Genomic DNA, 22,436 nt, shown 5'->3' with positions numbered 1-22,436 from the left:
TTATTTTTAATAAGAGAGTCGTGAGGAGCTCTGTGCATCGACGAATAATTAATTGAAACGATTTCTTACATTAAATATTGTTTATTAATTATTTTATATAAATTAAGTAATCTTTTATCATTAAATTAAAATATTTTTACAGATACAGAATTGAATCAGTATAAAACAATTAATCTTAAATGATAGATCATAAATCGTGATGAAAAATTAATTATACACTTATATTAACTAAAATATTCTTTCTGTTTTTTGTTAATAATTGACTAGAATATTGTACTATTTTATAAAAATAGTTTTGATAGCCATTGTACATACATTTTTTTCAAAAATATATATGATTGATACTTACATACTATTGTTTTTATTCAGATTGATATAGAGAGATATAAATTAAAAAACCTCAGTGTTTTCATCTTGGTTTCTTTCAATAGTAGTCATTTTAAATTTATCTGGCAGAGGATTCAAGATCGATGTGTTTGTTTTTGTGGACATCGAGCTGTTATGTGTACTCCGCGTTGAATTACGCGATTGTAAAAATTTCGAGTCCTTGCATCCAAATCGTTTCAGTAATAAAATCTTTATTTTTCGTTTCCACACGAATATTATGAAGATCACTAGGCCTTGAAGAGTATTTGCGACGTCAGTTACGTACCAAATGTAATCTGGCTTATTCCCGAAAATCCAAGATATTATTTCCATTGACCAGTTAACTCCCATGACAATAAATAGTTTTAGATATAAATTGAACCTAGAAAATTTTTTTCATGTTTATTTATAAATATAAAATTTATCATTTAATTGTAAGGACCGTCTACAAATGACGTATTATATATTCATCGAAATTATTTAATAAACCTTCATAATACTAGAGTTAGCCGACGTTTTTAATTTTTTTCATTTATCAAATAAGAACTAAAAAGTATTTTTTAAAAATTGCACTTATAGTTTTTCAAGTTTTTTACAAATGATAATTTTTCTTCATTTTTTTGTAATAATTTTTCAATTAAAAAAAAATTTTTTAATTTTTGCATTAATAATTTTTTATTATATTGATGTTATTTTACCCGAAATGGCAATTAGTACTTCAATTGCAAATGCCGGATTTTCTAATTCACCATTTTCTCATTTAGTCAAAATTCATTTGTAAAATTTTTATAAATTTTTTTATTGAAAGAATTTCAACAATTTTTTTTTTTTATTTTTATTAAACGTAATTTATTTATAGATGTCGTTTTATCAAAAAATTCAAATTGGTAGTTGATAGGAATCCAGGTTGAATCATAAGTATGAACAATGAACTTCATTAGTAAGAAGAAATCTAAATGAGAGTAATTGAATTCCAAAAAACTGTATGAATTATTCGACAGAAATAATATAATAATAAATAACCTTAATACAAACCATTGTTTATTATCATTATGTCTGCGATTGTCATCACGGTTAAGGTGGGCTGTTTCTTTTTTATGATGTACTATTTTCATTGCGGTAGCGATGAAGAGAATTATATTGCAAACTACAGTCACCCCCATTGGCCCGTAAAAATAAATAGCTCTTGCTGCGTCGGCTGAAAAATAAAAGTAATCTTAATCATCGTATAAAACAGCTTGAAAATGAAACTAAAAAAAAACAAACATTTATTTTATTGGAAAAAGTGGGTATTTAGTAAGCGGTACACGTTTTTCTGTAATTATTTGCTTCTGGCTTAATCCTCGTTATTTATCGCTTTAACGTAGAAGAAACGAGGAATAATGCATATTAATATATAAATTATAAATGATAAATTATATGAAAAAATGTAATGAGAATAAAGTTAGCAGGCACTTGACAATTTTTCAATTACATTTAAGACAAATTTGTTCCGAAAAATTATTTTCAAAAAATTACATTTTCAATTTTCTAAAATTTCTACATGTCAATTTTTTTCTCATTTTTTTTTGCCATAATTTATATGACCCTGAAATTAGCAGATACTTGAAAATTTTTTGATTTGTATTGAAAAACAAACTAGGTCTATAAAATTATTAAAAAATAAATTGCATTTGTGATTTTTTAGAGCTTCTAAAAGTGAAATTTTTTTAATATTTTCCTCTTGCTATAATTTATTGTTAAAAAAATTATGAAAATTAAGTTAGCTGAAATTTAAAAATTTTTAGAATTCTTTTTTTTATTGAAAAAATGAATATAAAAAAATTAAAAAAAAATTGCATTTGTAAAAAACTGTAATTGCAATTTAAAAAAAATTTTTTTTTGTTCCAACTTAATTATTAAAAAAAAATCAAAAAAGTAAAAATGTCAGCTAACTTTAGTGTTATAAAAAGTTCGTAAAATTATCAAATATCTACTAAATTAATTTTAATTAAAACTTACTACGACATTAAAGTTAACAGTCACTTGACCTTTTTTTAATTTGTTTAAACAAACAAATTTGTTCGGAAAAATCATTTATAAATAATTGCATTTTTAATTAAAAAAAATTTTAACATGTCAATTTTTGCATGCCAATTGACAGCAAAATTCTTAAAATGATTAAATACCTGTTTAAAAATTTTCATTTATAATTTTTTAAAATTTCTAATACATGTCAATATTTTTTTCTCATTTTTTCTTCCATAATTTATTTGTTAAAAAAAATTCTAAAAGTTATTAAATATTTACTAAATTAATTTAACAAATAAATTATGGAAAAAAGAATGAGAAAAAAATATTGACATGTATTAGAAATTTTAAAAAATTATAAATGAAAATTTAAAAAAAAATTTGTTTATTAAATAAAATTAAAAAGTTATCAAATGACTGCTACCTAACTTTAATGTCATAATTAATTTTTATAAACTTACTCGCAAACCAGCAGCTCTCTTTTCCAAATTGCGGACGGATTACGCTCGATGATATGTTGGGATGAAAATCCATAATTAGGCAGATTCCAGTTAAAAGCCCGGCGCACCCCCACGCGTAGATCGAATAACAAGCGAACTTCTTTCGCTCCTGTTTTTTCTGGCTTCCCTGCAGCGCCCGGAACCCTCTGATAGATGAAAAAACAAATATTAATAAATCAGGCAACACACAAAAGAACAACACAAAAAAAAAAAAATAAATAGATTAATGGTAAGTACACAAACAAAGGAGATCAGATCTATTTACTAGCTTGACGGCTACCACAATACACTCGACTTCAATGATGGATAATCTAGTTTCTGGTAATGATTACAAGATATAGTAATATCAAACTACTGAGTTATGAGATAGGATTGTTATATAAGTTAAATGAAACACACCACATTTTAACTACTTGTAATACTAAATACTGTCGCGATAATTACCCATATGGATTTGTGTACAGTCCTGGATTTTTGCTTGCAAACAAAATATTTTTTTCCTTTTTTTTATCCTCAGAATTTAGAATAAGCAAATGTTATTAATTAATTGTCGACTTTGTTATGAAGATTAGTAATGAAGAATGGTGATAAATTTGTGAGTATTTTCAGAGACATGACAGTGTCTTAAGCCAAGTATATTTATTGCCTGTAAATATCTAATACGTCTTTCTTACAGGAAGAAACGTATTAACTAAATATGGAAGATGAAGAAAAGTTTTTAGAACAAGTTGAACAATCAAATTTGTATATTTAGATTAATTTTAAACAATTGGGTGACCGTCTTTTATTTCTCATGCAATAATTACCGACGACAAAATTTCTCATCAATAATTTTTTATGCAATATTTTATCGGTAATCGGAAAAAATAGACCCGGAAAAAATTTTAAAGTTATGAAAAATTCATATTATTTCATTAAAATTATTATAAAATAAGAATGATAATATCCACCCCCACAATTCTTCTAAAAAACAAGCACCCCCAGAATGATCGCTCCATTTTTTCTTACAAAAAAAAATATTATCATTTTTATTATTATTATTTTTATATTATAATAATTTTAATGAAATAATATGAATTTTTCATAACTCTAAAATTTTTCCCGGGTCTATTTTTTCCGGGATTCATTTTTCCTAGCAATATTTTCTCATCGCAAAAATATCTTTGAATATATTTCCTCATACCAAAACTTCTTATTGCTCATAATTTAAATTATTAGTTATATTATTTTGTTTATATTGTTTTATATTAAAATTTTTATTGTTTTTAATATTTACATTCAAAAATGTGTCATAATGTTATAATTAAATTTGTAATTGATTTATTTATTTATTTTAAATAAAAGGACACAACACAGTAACAAACTTATGTGTTGGTCTAATGTCGAATAAAAACACACACAAAAACCATGATAAAAAGGCAGAACACGGTACTTATCTGAAAATTAATCACGGATCATTTGTTTTAAATGATGATTAATTTTCGTCAGATTAATTTATGTTGTGATAAGTTTTGTTTTGAAAAATTATTGTACTTGAAATATTGTTGAATGAGAAATTTTAATAAAGGCGGAGAGTCAAACAATAGAAGCTTAAAATTTTTGGTAATTTTTTTTTATGAGTTTTGAGAGTAAAAATTTATGTTGTTAAAATAAATTCTTGAATTTATTACCAAGACTTGTAACTATGATACTGAAATCAGTAGACATTTGACTATTTATTAATTTTATTTAAAAAAATAAATTAATTTTAAGAAATAATTTTTCAAAAATTTTTTTGCAATAATTTATTTAAAAAAAAAAGTTTAATAATTGTCAAATAACGATTAATTTCACTATCAAATTAATGGTAGTCTACAATCTTAAAACCTTTCTGAACGAGCCCAAGTCACAGTGAACTTATATATGAACTTGATATATTTAAATTGACCTTATGAATAATGTACACGATAATTGGGCCTCCTTGATCTCCAATTGTGAATATTTGAATTAATTTGGAAGTTTGTCAACGAAAATAGAGTTGTTTATCAAAGCCAGACGTTGAAAATTTTATGAATAATTTCCAAGCTAAAAAATAGCTTAAAAAAGAATGATAAAATTATATAATTTTTTATTACAATTTTTTCAAATATTAAAACGACTCTTATCATAACATAAAAAATATTATTGATTTAAAGAAAAAACTTCAGACACATAAATTTTAGTATAGAAGTGATAAAATTTACTTCCGCTGCAGTGCATTGTACTAAGCCGTAAACATAACTAACAGCTAAGTAATCCTTCATAAAACAACGATAAGGCTTATAGGATTATTAAAAGTATACTAGTAATAAAATCACAAAGTTTTCTTCCTTGTACTTCGTAATGAAGATAATAGTTTGTACTATCTAAATATAATTAAGCTTACACGAGTTTATACAAAGATTTTGAATTGTTTTCAGACACTTTGAATAAAATAATAATCCGAAGTAATAATACTGCGCTTAATTAATTTATTTTTGTTTATTCTACAGTTTCATGTACATGCAGACTCATGGAGGATCGATATTACATAATACACACGTTCAAATGTTTTGACATGAATCCATTATATTGTTTGTGTAATTATTAATGTTTATTTTCATTTATGATCTTAATCTTCACAAAGGAAATTGTAATATGTAATTATATTTTTTGTTTTTAATTTTAATAATATTTATTTCATTTTTAACTTTAATAATATTTAATAGAAGTTCAATGATAAAATTTTCTTCTATGCGAATTCTAATATGGGAAGAAAAAAAATCTATTGTTTCCACTTTGTAGAAATCTATAAAACTTGTTGCTGGCTTTCTAGTAAATTGTACTAAAAAAAGTTTATTGCTCTTGAAGTTCAATGCAAGTTCACTCGTTCAACTTGAGATTAGAATATTTTAAAGTTATTTCTGAAAGAATTTCTTTTATTGAATTTCGAATGTCGTCATAAAATATTTTTTTCATATGAAAATTTAAATAAGTGATATTAAAAATATAAATTTTCATTTTGGTTCATTTTAATTTTCATTTTTTGGAACGAAATTTCTGTTTGATTTTATTGATGTATTTTTTTTTTTAATACATAAAAAAAGGAACAATTAAAAAAAAAAAAAGGTTGATTATCACAAATTTTACAAATTTTTTTGAAAATTTATAAGTTTTTTAGAAAATTGTGATATTCAACTTTTTTTTTTTAATCGTTCGTTTTTTTATGTACTTTTAAAAAAAAAATGTATCAAAAAAAGATAAAATAGAAATTTTATCCAAAAACATTAGAGCTTTTTAAAATTTTTTCCAACTTTTAAAGGCAAAAAAAAGCTATCGAATTTTTTTTTTCCTTTTACGACATTTTTTATCATAAATGCGCCGTAGAAACAAGCAGAATCAAAAAAAAATTTTAAATTGTTAATTTATCATTTAGATATGGCCAAAAATAGGGTCTACCCACTTGTAAATAATCACCTTTATTTTTTTTCATTGTACAGTTAAATTATAAAAAAAAAAAAAACTGAAATTGTACTAAACATTGTAAAAAACGAACCATTTGTGTATTTCTTCATCTCGTCCATCAGAGATGAGTTTTTTAAAGTTTCCCGTTCGGGGAAATAAATTCAAAGCTTGCCATTGAATTGTAAGTGCGTCATAAATATAAGAGATATATAGTTCTCATAAATTTAAAGTAAGTTGTGTATTTTCTTAAAAGAGCATTTAGGCAATTTAAAAGTTCAAATAATAACAATAGCGTTAAGTTTCATTGTAAGTATGAGTGTATGTTTCTGGGAATAACGATGATGATAATAATAATAGTAGCAGCAGTATTTATCAGAAATACTCTGTGACTCCGGTTGGCTCTGTACTAAGAGTAATTTTCCCAATCCATGAGGAAGAGGAAGTGGTTAATATTATCACGTTAAACAGGAATATGTGATTATGTTATTAAATTGCATACATTGAGGTTTAAGTACTCATGAACTATTAAAATGCGTGAAGAAATATTTCCAATGCTAGATTATTAAATTACTATATGAAAAATGGATGTAATTAATGTTAGTAGTATTATGTAGTAGTATTAATTAATGAGTTAGGCTTACCCAAAAGTCCACCAGATATCGAAACACATTACGTTTAACCAGAAAAAGCTCGCCAAAAATGAAAAATGAATTACGAAAGCTGGAAATAAATTTTTTATTTATTATTAATTTATAAATTATGTTTTAAAATGAAAAATATATTAAATTATAGCTTTATGTTATGAACTATATTCTTACAGTTAACAAACTTATTTTTAAAGTTAAAAATGATTTTTAAAACATTACATAATTTTTTATGTATAAATCTTGAGAAGAAATATTTTTATTAAGTATAAGAAGACTTAAAATATGAAATGTAATTTTGACAAATTTTTTAAACAACATTTTTGAAATTTAATAAATTATATTCAATTGTTTTTGTTTTATGATGTAAAAATTCAAAAGTTTCATAAAAAATTATAAAAATTTTTGTTAAATTTAAAAAAATTATATAAATTTCGTGAAGTTATATGCAATTATTTTTTTTTTTTAACATGTAAATTTATAAAATTCCAAATAATTTTTAAAACTTTATAATATTTATAAAACTTTATAAAATTACTATAAAAAAATGATACTAGAATCAACAAACATCTCACAATTTTTTAGATTTTTACAACAATTAAATTATTATAAGAAAAATTTAGTAGAAAAATTTCACATATAGAAATTTTAAAAAAATTATTAATGAGAATTAAAAAAAAATATTATTTTTTATCATAATAAAGTCATAGATGTCTGTTGATTTCAGTATCATATAAAAAATAACATCTTCAAATCCTCTAATTACGATGAAAATTAAGTTAGCCGACATCTAAAAATTTAAAAAAAATTTCGTTTGTAAAAAATTTGAAAAACTGTAAGTGCAATTTTTAAAAAGTAGTTTTTTGTTCTAATTTAATTGTTGAAAAAGAAAAAAACCAACAATTAAAAACATCAGCTAATTTTAGTATTATCTATTTTAGACTAACTTCAGTATGATAAATTAATATATTCTTCACGTAAATTTTTTTTAGAATACTTGAAACCTTATTTTCAAATCAACATTTCGTTAATCTAAAAAACAAATATATACATTGTTGAATATATTCTCTAGTCAGAGTCAATATTAAAATAAAAAACTGAAATTGTTCATTAACGCGAAGATTATGCAAAACAATATGTAAATTTACCAACAGCAGTGCATAGATTATCACCAATATAATAACTGCATAATATCGTAATTGACAGAACGAGGTAAGCAATAAAAAGGCAAGTAATATAGTTAATTAAAACCCAGCCATGCAGATTTCTCAATTGAGGTATAATCATGTAAACGGCAAGTGTTGCTAGAAAAAAAGGCACCGATGCAATCATTCCAATTGCTTTTATTAATGTGTTGTTATTATCTTCATAATCATTATTGTCATTATTATTTTCCGTCTGTTCTTTCAGACACATAATCACGCTGAAGTGACTCCCTGCGATGTATCCAAAACAATAATTCGTGTTGTTTATTACTTCTCGATAGTGCTTAAGGTAAATAGAAGCATTTATCAAAAATATAAACTCATCTTCTTTTTTTTTTTCGGGGTCAAGTCGAAATCGCGGGCCGCCATTGCAGGGATCTCGGACGAAACTATTGAAATTTAAGTCACCGGAAATGTTTTCAGAAGATAATTTTATAAATTTCATTTTGTAGTCATCGTTTTCGTCCATGAAGATAATGTTCGTAGAATTTAATAGAACAGGAAAGTAAATATTTGAGTTTTTTTCCATCGACGCACAGTTACCGCGAACTAATTTGTATTTCTTCGGGCAACATAAAGGAATGTTAGTAACATTTTTTGAATCACTGGTAACTATTTTTCTATTATCATTATTATTAATTGATAAATTATTGCATGAAGTAATAATAATTAAAAAAATAAATTGAAAACAAATTATTTCCACAGAAAATTTCATTATGTTGACAACTGTAAATTCAAAGTATGAATAAATGAAGAAGTTATGCATGTTATGTAAACAAATATTTATATCTATGATGATACCCATTAAATAATAAAAGCACTCTTTGATAAATCAACTATCTATATACAAATAAATGTTATCATAAAATGACAGCCGGATGGGAATAAAATTGAATCATCATTTTTATCATCTAAATATTAGGCTTGGCATCATAAAAGTAACGATAGTAAAACTAATAATAGTGAGTGAGTACAAAATAATAATGGTAATATTAGAGACCATCAGGTATCTTGGTGTCATAATAGATAATGAATTAACGTTTAATCAACACATTGACAAAATTATCCTCCACGCATTCAAGATATTGGGCTTTATTACCAGATCTAGTAAGGATTTTACAAACCCTAACTCGCTGCTAAGAATCTATCTATCGATGGTCCTACCGATTCTGGAATACGGTACTGTAATCTGGTCCCCGCATACTGATTTTGCGATAAAACGTGTCGAATATATACAGAAGAAGTTCTGCAAGACCTTAGCCTATCGTTATGGGCCATCCGGTCTCCTTAACTCTATGGAAGATGTCTACAGTCATTTCAAGATCAATAGTCTTCATGTTTGCCACAAAGTTGCCGATTTAGTTTTCTACTACAAAGTAGTTAATAGGGTTACTGACACTCCTGATATTTAGTAGTTGTTTTGAACTAATCGCACCCAGAGGTCTGCCACTGAGAAGAAACCGATTGCTTAAGACGACAATGTCAAACAAGAATTACATTATCCATGGTCCACACAACCGGATTGCCAATTTAGTAAACTTTGCATCACGAAATTGATTTATACGGCGGGACTATAGATACATTTATATCTGCGATCAAGCACAGCGCTTATTACACTATTGTTAATTCAATACAATGTAATTCATTCTTCATGTACTGATTAATGTACCTTCTTTCTTTTCCCTCCTATTGCTATATGTATATTAGGGTGACCCAAAAAAACCGACTATTTTTTTTTAAGTCTCGAGTAAAAAAATGTTAGTTTTTGATTTTTTAAGAGCCTTTTCCAAAGAACAGCTCAAAAAAATTTTTTAAGAGGTCGCTCCAAATTTTTTTAAAATTCAAAAATCGAATTTTTTTTTTCTTAATTTTTTTCCTCGTTACGGTCTAATTTTATCGACCAAAAAAAATAAGTTTCTGAAATTTTCAGTTCAAAATTTAAATTTTGAAAGGTTGCTCATAATTTTTTTCAATTTATTATTTGTGCATTATTTTAAATTTTTTCGAGCGACTTTTTAATATTAAAATTAAAATTCCATGTATTTTTTTTTCATTATCTAGTGCAATAATCGATAAAAATATACCACGAGATGAACTAAAAATCAAGTACAATATAGAAAACATAATTTTTTTTAATTTAATAATTTTATTTAATCAACTGCCAGGCGTGGGTTCGAATCCCAAGCTGGTCTTAGAAACCAGCTACGTTGAGATTTGACCCTTGCCGCGTGGGTTAAGATTTTCACAAACCAAAAAGACCCCAACGTACCACTTCCAACAGTTAAAGTCGGCGATATGACCACGGCAGTTATAATCGACTCTAAATAATAATTAATTAAAGAAAAAAAAAATTATGAGCGACCTTTCAAAATTTAAATCTTGAACTGATACTTTCAGAAACTTATTTTTCTTTGATCGAGAAAATTATACCGTAACGAGAAAAAAAATTAAAAAAAAAAAAAAAATTCGATTTTTGATGATTTTTGAAATTTAAAAATATTTGGAGCGACCTCTTAAAATTTTTTTTTTGCCCTCCGGGCGGAAAGTGGCAACTTTCGTCCCGCTGCGCTAAACTAAGTTGCCGCTTTCCGCCTTCGTCGGACAAAAAAATAGTATACACTCCTCGGGAAGTAAATAAGAAAGCCTCAGATCACATGTTTGTTGACCTCGGCTTCGCCTCGGCCAACAATTACATGTGATCTGAGACATTTCTTACTTTACTCCCCTAGGTGTGTAATATACTATTAAAACATCAAAAACTAACATTTTTTCACTCGAGATTAAAAAAAAAAAAATAGTCGGTTTTTTTGAGCCACCCTATATATATTAAAATTCATAATTTTATATGTTAAATTATTGTATATTGCTGATTAGCATCTGAACTTTTAAATAAATAAATAAATAATTACCAAAAGTAATGCAGAGGTTTGTCATATCAATGATAGCACATTCTCCGATTTGGACAATAGCCAGCGTAACATAAGCTACAAAAGTGGAGCCAACGTATGCCATCAAATTCAGTCCAGGGATATTCCTCAGCTGCGGAAGCAGTGCGTAAACCAAAAATGTCATTGCGAAGAATGGAATGGACAATAGGATCCCCATCCGGTATGTAAATGGTATATTTACTTCCTCGAAGGATGAACAAATAGCGACTACGATACTAATTTGATCGTCTCTTTCAATATGTGCTATGCAAAATTGGTCGGCGTTCAGCAACTGATCAGGATCTCCATCCAAGCTGTAGTTTATGTACAAGGTTCCATTTTCAAGAAGGTAAAAAACGTCGAAATTCGGATACTCGGGATTTAAAGCGGCTAATTGTGATTGACACGGTATCCCGTACTTTTTTTCTAATGAATCCCATTTTGTTTCAGATTCTGTATAATTTTCGGTGTAAAGTAGCAGATATTCGAGGCCGTTTGTGATATTAATAGCGTGCTCAGGTATTGAAGATTTTATGCATTTTGATGAATTAACTACGAAACCAGGAGGGCAGCATATTGGAATTGATGTGTTTGTTATTAATTCATCATTCACATCGGGAGAATCTATCTGTTGGATAAATGGATTTTAAAAATCATTAATCTGTCAATGCACTAAGTGATTAATGGTCTCCTGTGAAGTGAGAATTTTATGTGGAAGTTACACTGTATGAACGAGGTGTAAAGTAATTTACGATTTACGATAATTTTTATTTTTTATTGTAAATTACTATTGGAAGTTTTTTTTATTTAACTTTAGACACTGATAAATAATTAATGATTCAAGAGAAGAAATCTTGAACTAAAAAAACCACTCTTAAGATTTTCTTTGAATTGAATAAAGCAAAATGAAATCAAAGAAAATTTTTTGTCTTCAAAATTTCTTCTCTTGAATCGAGTTAATTTTTTACTAAGTGCAATAATTCTTTGTCATGTTTTATGATTCTGGCATTATACGGTTCTGATGTATGCTAAAGTAGTCGTAAAACAAATGTAAAAGTAAGACCTTCAAAGGTCAGCATATAAATAGTTGTAATTATTTAACATGTAGCTCAGAGTCCGTTTGTTTCTTTATTTATTATAAAAACTTGCTATAAGTTCGTAATAAAAGTAATTAGTTTTTAATTAAATTTCTGAGTAAAAGCCAAAAAACAAGAAGTCAATTTTCTATAAAAAAAAGTTCTTAATGATTTTATCGTGTCTCGCAAACGGGTTTTGGTCATAATTACATACACTTATGCATATTTTTCCGGGAAACACTCGCATTAATTTTACTTGACCACTTTTGATTAAAGATGTATTTATAGATGTACATTCTTTTTTTTTTTTTTTTTTTTTTTTTTAAATACCTCACTGGGAATTCCCTCGGTAATTTTAAGAATTTTATCTATATTTAGTTAACATACGATAGAATTATTAAGAAACTTTTGAAAGTTAAATTTCCTATGAAAGAAATTTTCTTACAATCTTTCAAAATCAATTTTGAACTTTAAATTAACATTAAAATTTCTACACTCGATTACTTAGAAATTTTATTTTCTGATTTTCAAATTAAAAGTATACCAGCAACCTTGCAGTCACTCCGTGACTGCCGTGAATTGTGAACTATAAATAGATAAAATTTTACTTAATTAAATAATGAGTTTTGTTAAATTGCACTATACTTTCTTAACTATTGCCGTTTTTAAAGATATAAGCTTATCTCGATGTTACACTCATCAAGAGCTTTCATTTGAGTACCCACATGCATTTTAATATATTTTTCATATATACATATATATAATATATATAAATATATAAAAAATTGATGTGGGTACTCAAATGAAAGGCCTCGATGAGTGTAATGTCGGAATGAGCTTATATCTTTAAAAATGTCAATAGTTCTCAAGATACAGGGTCATTTCTTAATTATATTAAATTGCACTGTACTTTCTTAACTATTGACGTTTTTAAAGATATAAGCTCACCCCGATGTTAGACTCATCAAGAGTTTTCATTTGAGTACCCACATGCATTTTAATATATTTTTCATATATACATATATATAATACATATAAATATATGAAAAATTGATGTGGGTACTCAAATGAAAGCTCTTGATGAGTGTAACATCGGGGTGAACTTATATCTTCAAAAACGTCAATAGTTATCAAGATACAAGGTAATTTCTTAATTATGTATCTAGAGATAGCAAATTTTCGAATGCAGCCTAAATACTTATCATCATAAATTGACTATCAGTGAGAATGACATGAAATCTTGAAAAGGCACAAATTCAAATCGAGACCTTTCCAATGACACTAAATTTCACTAAAAAAACCTATTTTATCATATGACTATCCTGGACACAAAATTTTTCTTAATATCTTAATAATATAGATAATCAATAAGAATTTTTCTAACAGGAAATTTCGTAAAAAAAAAAATTTTAATTTCAATGAACTACATTTATTGCATCAGAATCTGTAACTTCACTACCTCCAAAAATAATTTTCAGTGTAACTTTCACCATTTGAAATTTTCCACAAAATCAGCACCCCACAGTTAATTCTACAGTGTAAAAAAAATTATGTAACCGGTCAGTGTCTTACCCCCACAGTAGAAAATGAATTGTAAAGTTCGCTAACATTATAGGAAACATCACTGCTTACCGTCACAGACAGCAAGAAATTTGGAGATAAAAGAGCAAATATGATGATAAAAAAACCGTGTGTGGATGACGTGAAGAGCATGACTACACCTAACAACTACCGACTATCAACTATCTGCTATCTACTGCTAACAGCAAGAAGATGATGATGATGATGACAACATTAACAAGGTGTTTCTTTAACGGTTGATGCAACACTACCTCTACTCTATGGTACTTGAGAATCCATTAGACGCGGGACGTGTTGCTGGACTGGTTTGGTACACACGCGATTAACCGAATAAAACGGGGAAAAAAAAAAGATAAACAAGCTTGAGACAAGGTAGAGTATAGCAAGCAGCCAGTAGCTAGTAGCCTAGTTGTATCCCTGTTTGTTTTTACTACGCATATTCATACTCTTTCATTTATTCTTCATCTCCCCTCTTAACTTTCTTTTCATCACTATTTGATTATGATTGTTATTTTATTATGATTATTTTCATGATTACAGTGATGATAATAGACACGCAGAGCTTTGACATGTCCCAAATGCATTTAAATTACATATGCTCACGATATTATAAATAATAGAATAATCGGGAGTCTGGGGAATAATAATTGTTAAGAAGATTAACGTACATCTGCTTTAATAAATTACCCGCAGATCAAATAACATATATTACGTCCTAGATATTGAGTTACAGTAGCTGTCGCCTTATATTTATGCGAAGTATATATAAAAAATAAAAAAAAAAAAAAAAAACACTTTTTTTTATCAACATTTTTTAGTTTGTTTGGGTGCTGTCTACGAAAATGTGGAAGGTAAAAAATTGTATGAAGAATCAATCATGAAATTTAATACTTTTATACCTTCAAGTATTGTAAGGATATTGAGAAATTTTATTACTTAATTTATATCATCGGTACTAGATGATTATATGACAGTGAAAGTAATAACAGACATTTTTTTAATTTTCAGATTCAGAAATTTAATATTCATGAAAAAATTCTTATTTTTTGAAAGTAAATATTAGTAAAATTGTTGATAATTTTATAATCTAGTCTGGTAAATTTTGTACCAAGAGATTAAAAGATTTTAATTAAAATAATTAATCTGAAGTAATCTTAGAAATATTTGGTAATTATTTTAAAGTGGGGTCCATCCTACACTGAGAAAAAAAATACTTTTATTAAGAAAATTTTCTTGATATAAGAATTCATGTTCTTGAAAATTTTCAAGAATATATATTCTTAGCTCAAGAACTTGTTAAATTGATTGAAATAATTTTTACTTCATTTGAATAAAGCTATTCTCTTGTTTATCTATTATTTTAAGATAAATTTGATGCTCTTCTCTTCAGAAATTAATAATTAAAAATAATAGAATTTTTGATCGTCATCGAATTTCTTAAATCAAGAAATCGTTAATTGAGTAAAAGTATTTTTTTTTCAGTGTATTTTTGGCCATATTTATGTGAAAAATTAACATTTTTTTTATTCTGCTTGTTTTTACGGCGCATTTATGCATAAATCATGATAAAAAATGTCGTGAAAGAAAAAAATAAAGATTTTGATAGTTTTTTTTGCCTTCAAAAGTTGGAAAAAATTTTGGCTCATGTTTTTGGATAAATTTCTATTTTATCTTTTTTTGATATATTTTTTTAAGCACATAAAAAAATGAACAATTAAAAAAAAAAAAGTTGAATATTACAATTTTCTAAAAAATTTATAAATTTTTTTGAAAATTTCTAAAATTTGTTAAAATTGTGATAATCAACTTTTTTAATTTTAATTGTTCATTTTTTTTATGTATTTTTCAAAAAAAAATATCAATGAATTCAAATATAAATTTCGTTCAAAAAAATGAAAATTAAAATTCTTGACCCCACTTGTAAATATTTACCAAATTCTTGATAATTTTATACTCTACTCTGGTAAATTTTTAACAATAATTTTGTACCAAAGGATCAAAAGATTTTAATTAAAACAATTAATCTAAAGTAACCTTAGAAACATTTTTCTTTAACAAGTATTTAGTAATATCTAGCATGTACATTAAAAGATATAATTATTAAATTTTTTTATTTTTACAGATCAAGGCTTTGAAATATTGAGACTTATGGTGATGAAACTAAAGAAAAAAAAAACTAGATAAATAGAGTGTGAATTTTTAAAACAGTTTAATGAGCCGAGGACAAAACAAAGTGGTAACAGTTTCTTAAAATTAAATCGATCGATCACATGTCAACTGACTGTAAGCTTAAATTTAACCAATTAACAATTTTATCGTGACCTTAGAAAAAATTTTAATATAAATTTCATGGAAAAATTCTTGATAACAATCAGATAATTATTTTTACCCGTTAAAGAAAAACATTAATTATAAATTTATAATTAATTTTTTATCTATTGAAAAAAAATAATTAGTAATCGAAAATAAAACATTTAATTTTATCTTCCAATTTGGGAAACATATAAAAATCGGTCGAGGCGTAAATCAATTGCCGGGTAATGTGATTTTTTATCACCGAAATTTATGAGGTCGCTTTTCTGTAACAAATAGAGAAAAAAAAATTTTTACTGTCTCTGAGTTATTTTTATCAATTCTCTTCATTAATTTTTCATCAATAATTGGCCAAAAATAATATTTATCATCAGTCATTCTGAAAACATTGTTTAAGTACAATATTTAATATTTATTTAATATTATTTTTGCTCTTTCGTAGCTCTATATCCTCTTAATTCAACATCATAAGACGTTCAACAGTTGACAAGTTAATTAATTAACAAATTTATCATTATTTTCCAAATAGTATATAGATGGTCGTAATTGTAGTCGTAAAATTCCCTCTAGACACTGTCCTGTCATGTGTCCTATGTGGGTTTCACCCTTGTTGACTCTGCGATAAAGGCGGTACGATGATAATTATTATATTTTTCGTTAAAGATTACCATTGCCATTGACATTAATTAATTTTAATAAAAATAGCTGGGTATTATATGTAATGTACAGCGTAATTTAGAGCATGCACTTAATAAAACTCTAAAGCGAGACAAAGATAGATCAGCGTACAAGTGTGATGTCGATCCGAGTTAAAAATAAAAAACTTAACCAGCTGAAGAAAAATCACAAGCTGTAATAATTCATCTCCCATCTCATAAACAATTAAATAAAAGAGGAAGAAAAAATAACTCACAGGTCATTAATAATATTAATGACTAACGACTAACAACTTACCGATTATGACGCAAGAAAAATGTCTGTGGTAAATAAGCCTGCCGGTGACAAGGAAGATGTATGCACCAAGAAGACACCCAACGTAGCACATCAACGTGACTCCGTAAAGATTTCTCAACTCTGGAATCACTGCGTAAACAAAAAGCGTCGCTACGAGAAATGGAATCGAGATAATGACTCCAATTGGATGGACAATTGTCACCATTGGGTTTTCTTCTTCTACGACTAATTCAGGTGAGTGACACACAAGCACAATTATTGTTTTAAAATCATGGTCCCAGTCTAAGCAGTACTGGGACTGGGTTAACGTAAGATCTCCTGTTTTTAGGGTCCCGTTCGAGAAAATTACAAAGTTGTCATCTTCAAATTGTTCTGGCTCCAAGCGATATCTTCCAAAAGGACAGATTTGATTGACAATAATGCGAAATTGCTGGGAAAGTCCACTGATATTCTTCAATTTATTTCCCAGCTGATTTTTAGCGGGAAGAAGATCCGGTACTTTTAAAAACTTATCTTCTATTTCAGTGCACTCGGATTTGTCGTCGTAGTTTGAAACTTTCAAAAATTCGTTGCCTTGACAACACTTTCTGATACAAGTTCTACCGAAGCCTTGTTTGCAAACGCACCCGTAAGTGGTGTCATTGTCTTTCCGCAAAAATTCCTGAGGGTAAACTTCCTGGGTACTTTGATGAAGAAAAGACCCGTTGGGAAGATATTCTAAATTGTGAGATTCTAAGGCAACAGAAAGCGAATCAGGACATGTTTCGTTGGTATTATTACTAATTTTATCGATATCAAGAGTTGCTGATAGTGATAATTTAGCGATTGAAACAAAGTAAACTCCAATTAGGAGTATAATTGGTAATTGAATCATGGCATTAGCCATATTAATCGCATGTGTATCTTCCGAACGCCCGGTATCGACTGATCAACAGAAGCAACTCGCATTTCAATTTCGAATTTCCTTTACTTGTTGTCTCTTAACTTCTCTGCGCGAAACTGCTGCAGTCTACTCTCCTACCTACACATACACCATAGACCACCGACCACCGGCAGTAATACGGCACACAGACACGTGGAAAATATTGAACGATCCTTGAACATTTATACACAAGTTGGACAAGTAGAGGTAGGTGCAAACCTCCAGCAACCAACGCGAGCAGTGGTAAGCGTTTTAGCATTCTGCATTTAACGTTTAACTTTTAGCTGACCGTTGACGATAATTTGCTGGGAGTTCAGCTCGAATCTTTCATCATAATAATCAATGCCTACCGTTCTCATTATACAGTTTTGCTATCACTGGGGTTTTATCTGAAAAAATACTTATCTCATTATTCATATCTTTATTTATTTTTAATTTATTTATAATTGCACAAGGATGGTAACAAAATACTAGAAAATTTTTTTATTAAAAGAAAATTTACCAATTTAAAAGAAAATTTTTTTAAAAAATGCGTGTAGCATTTCAAGAACTATCGGAACATGATAAAATTATTGAGGTAATTGTGATTGTTTTTATTATTTAAATTAACACATTCAAGGGGAAATCCCTTTAGAAATTAAAATTGAATTAATTAATTTTTTTTTTTTAGTTTTGAAAATATTATAAATTGAGAGTATTCTGTCAAGAGGAAAAATAAAGTAAAAATTTTAAATATTTACGGAGTTATTGCACATGTTCGAGAGCGTCGGAACTTTAACTCTTTATCTTAATGAAACTTTCAACGTGAATTTCACAAAATTGTGTTTTGAAAGAAATGCATACACTGTAAGTAAAAAAGGTATTGATCAATAATGTTGCAGAAATAATACACAGAATTTTAAGTTATTTTTAATAAACTAACTAGACTATTAATTTTGTATTTTTCGATTATTCTAAAAGATTTATCGGTACTTATTTACAAGTGGGGTCCAACATTTTAATTTTCATTTTTTTGAACGAAATTTTTTTTTGAAAATTTTGATGTATTTTTTTTTTTTTTTAATAAAAAAATAAACAATTCAAAAAAAAAAAAAAAGTTGATTATCACAATTTTAACAAATTTTCAAAAAAATTTATAAATTTTGTAGAAAATTGTTATATCCAACTTTTTTTTTTTTTTTTTAATTGTTCATTTTTTTATGTACTTTTCAAAACAATATGTATCAAAAACATCAAAAAAAAAGATAAAATAGAAATTTTATCAAAAAACATGAGAGCCAAAATTTTTTCCTACTTTTAAAGGCAAAAAAGCTATCGAAATCTTTATTTTTTATTTTCATGACATTTTATATCATAAATGCGACGTAAAAATAAGCAGAATAAAAAAAATTAAAAAATGTTAATTTTTCACCTAGATATGGCCAAAAATAGGGTGGACCCCGCTTGTAAATAATTACCGATTTATTTTTTCCGTGCGAATCTTTGAAATAGAAACCTGTTTTTTTCTTTTTTTTTAATAATAGAAAAAGAGCGAACAATGCAGGATTTTTTGAACATTGTGCCACAGAAGCCCGAAAAATAATTTGAAAATTTTTAATCGATTAATTATTATATTATTTATGAAAAATGACTCATTTTGAGTAGCCTAAAAGAATTTTCCCTCTCAAGTTAGAATTGACGATATTCAATAACAATCTTATCATTTTATTTTTCAGATTGACAGTAATAAATGGGGATTTTAGCAGAAAAAAGGTATCAAAAGCAGTAAATTTTGAAAACTTCCAAACCAAAATTCCAATTCTGTTAACTTTTGATAGATCTTATTATTCTTTTTCTTTTTCAATGTATTAGCAAAAGTTCAAAACACAAAACTGTGGACTTCCCATAATTTTTCATTTCAGAAAACCCCGGGAAAAAAATGTTCCGATACTAACCAATCAAAAGTCACATGCGCAGTTTCCTGCGTCGAGGATTTGAGGTTAGATTTGGTAAAAAAAAAATAAAACATAGAAAAACTTTGTTTTGGCAGTGAAATGAATTGAGGTAAATATTTTGCAATAACTAATAATTTAGAATCATGACATTCATTTAATTTAATGTGATATTTTATTCTCGGATGATGATAATATAAGTAAATATATAAATAATTATTTTACAATGGAGATCGCTGAATTATCTGACGACGCAACTTCGTGCAATCAGTTTACTGTTGATGACTTGGATATTGAAATTTTACCTTTGATTTATGAAATAATCCGGAGGTTTGTATTTTTTTTAATTGTTATTTACTATACTGAAATTAACAGACATCTGTCAATTTTTGGATTTCTATAACTCTATTATTATGAAAAAATTTTAATGAAAGAAATTCCTAATCTATAAATTAAAAAAAATTACACGTGCAAATTTTTTAAAAATATTTTTTTGTATAATTAATTTGTAATAAAAATAAAAAAAAAAAAAAAGGTCAGATATCTGCTAATTTCAGTATTATTTCTTATTTTGGATTTTTTGTTAAATTAATTGATAAACATTTTCCAGCGTGGAAAAAGATCCTCACGATACAACTCAGAAAGCTAAAGAATCCCAAGATACAAGTCAAAAAATTCTAGAACTCCAGAAAAAATTTGATTCAGTAAGATCACAGGTAAATTAAAAAAACATTTTTTTTACCACATCGACGTTCTAATTAGCAAATTGTCTAACTCCATTTGAAAGAATCTTCCATTTGTATGAAAAAACAATTAGTTCAAAATTTATCACTTTAAAAAATAATTTAATATCTAATAAAGGTATAATATTTTAGTTTGGATCATTCTAATTTATAATTAGACTATTGCTACATCAAAATGTTAAAAAGTTACCCTCTAAAAAATAAGGAGTTAAACCAATTGCTAATTAGACCGTTGACATATATGATTAATTATTATGAAAGTAGAATTTGATTTTATCGTAAATTTTCCGTGATACTAAAATTAACAGACCTCTAAAAATTCTTTAAATTTTTATAACAAATCAATTTTTATAAAAAAATATTTTTTTTTAATTCGCACTTATAATTTTTTAAAATTTCTACTTGTGGATTTATTTTGCTAAATCTTTAAAATTATAATTTAACTAGCTGTTACTCGCCCGTTCCGCTGGGCGCTTTATAGAATTGCATTTTTAGATCTAGACTTGAAATTTAATTAGAGTATTGTTTTGACTTGCACAGATTCCCAATTATATCGAATTGGCATGCACCTTTTATCCATGTAATTATTTTAGCTAATATTCATTGTAACTTTCAATGTACAATCATTATAACATTCCCGTGTCTTTCTTACAAAACTTAATAATAATTGATATGAAAAAAAAAAATTTTAATGAGCATTGAAAGTTTCAGTTAAAGAAATTACAGGTCTCATAAGTGAAGAAATCTTCCTAGTATATAAACATAACCAATAGAATTAAAAAATTTATTTTAAACAAATGACAATCGAATAGAATAAATTTAGTTACAATAAAAATTCATTATTTCTAAATAAAAAAAATATAGGTTCCGGATAACTAATCACCAACATATCATATATTAAAACCTTCTCCGAAACATGCTGCATCTTATGGTATAAGTCTTATTCCGATCGGTTCAGTAGTTTTCGCAGTATAACCGGACAAAAAACCGGCACTTCATTTATTAGTATAGATTGTTATAAAAACCTAAAAAGTTATTAGATGTCCATTAAATTCAGTATCAAATTTTTCAACTGTTGAAAAAATTCAAAATATTAGAGTGTGTAAAACTTCTAATAGTTATTTTTTTAAAGAACTAAACAATTGTCGGTCATATGTTATTTTTAGTTCCGTAAGAAATTGTCAGATGTCTGGTGCTTTTATGATTATTAGTAATGAAATTTATTTTTATTCCACAGATAAAACGTCTTCCTGGAATCGAGTACAGCAAGGAAGAGCAACTTAAAAAATTAGAGACTCTGAGAAAGCAATTACGCCTAAAGCGAGAACTCTTGTACAAATATCGTAACATGTGCTCGTTTGAAATTCCTAAAAATTAAACTTTACACAGTGTGGCCATAATTTTACCTAAATAACAATTATTTATCATTTTAAAATTAATTATATTAATTTATAAATCACAATGTTACGTTTTATAATAAGATACTTAATGAGCAACGAACAGTTGGTTCAAAAAATAGCAGACTCTAGACCAATGAGAAAGGCTGCACAACTTGTAGTGTACATTATAAATCGAAGTACCAGTGGGACTTACAAAATACCCTCGGATCCAAAAAAATTCGCTTCTGAATTGGCAAGTGTAATGAAGGAGTACACCGGTGAATTTAAAAGAAGGATAGAAAATGCTAAAGAAGAACTGAAGAAAAAATAAAATAATAATTCACTGTAGTTGATGAATTTTCCAAATGTAAAATATTAAATATTGTTTGCGTGACTTTATTAAAAATCTTTAAAGGGGTGAAT

At 26.7% G+C, this 22,436-nt stretch overlaps 2 protein-coding genes across 10 annotated transcripts; one reads left to right on the top strand and one right to left on the bottom strand.

Moving 5' to 3' along the window:
- Positions 1-231: 231 nt before the first annotated feature.
- On the bottom strand, positions 232-18,104 carry LOC123265661 (G-protein coupled receptor Mth2-like). Of its 9 annotated transcripts, none has more exons than XM_044729496.1 (7): positions 13,759-14,039; positions 11,097-11,738; positions 6,980-7,058; positions 3,321-3,353; positions 2,838-3,022; positions 1,402-1,564; positions 242-748 (listed from the first exon to the last, which is right to left on the bottom strand). In XM_044729496.1, the coding sequence occupies exons 1-7, from the start codon at positions 13,901-13,903 to the stop codon at positions 391-393; spliced, it is 1,605 nt and encodes a 534-aa protein (XP_044585431.1). In that variant the 5' UTR covers positions 13,904-14,039; the 3' UTR covers positions 242-390. The 9 variants fall into 9 exon arrangements, with proteins under 9 accessions (XP_044585426.1, XP_044585429.1, XP_044585431.1 ...); XM_044729498.1 differs by having other exon boundaries at positions 11,097-11,742; positions 13,799-14,018; XM_044729499.1 differs by having other exon boundaries at positions 11,097-11,742; positions 13,823-14,018.
- A 1,767-nt stretch (positions 18,105-19,871) lies between these two features.
- LOC123265663 (mediator of RNA polymerase II transcription subunit 9) lies at positions 19,872-22,435 on the top strand. The gene is made up of 4 exons (XM_044729502.1): positions 19,872-20,003; positions 20,093-20,221; positions 20,502-20,607; positions 21,872-22,435. Exons 2-4 carry the CDS (start codon positions 20,118-20,120, stop codon positions 22,010-22,012), a joined length of 351 nt encoding a protein of 116 aa, XP_044585437.1. The 5' UTR covers positions 19,872-20,003; positions 20,093-20,117; the 3' UTR covers positions 22,013-22,435.
- Position 22,436: the final 1 nt, after the last annotated feature.

This window comes from Cotesia glomerata, linkage group LG5, assembly GCF_020080835.1.
Source record: "Cotesia glomerata isolate CgM1 linkage group LG5, MPM_Cglom_v2.3, whole genome shotgun sequence".
NCBI classification, from domain to species: Eukaryota; Metazoa; Arthropoda; class Insecta; order Hymenoptera; family Braconidae; genus Cotesia; species Cotesia glomerata.
Note: the sequence above shows the minus strand (reverse complement) of the source record. Positions and strands in the feature narration are given on the sequence as shown.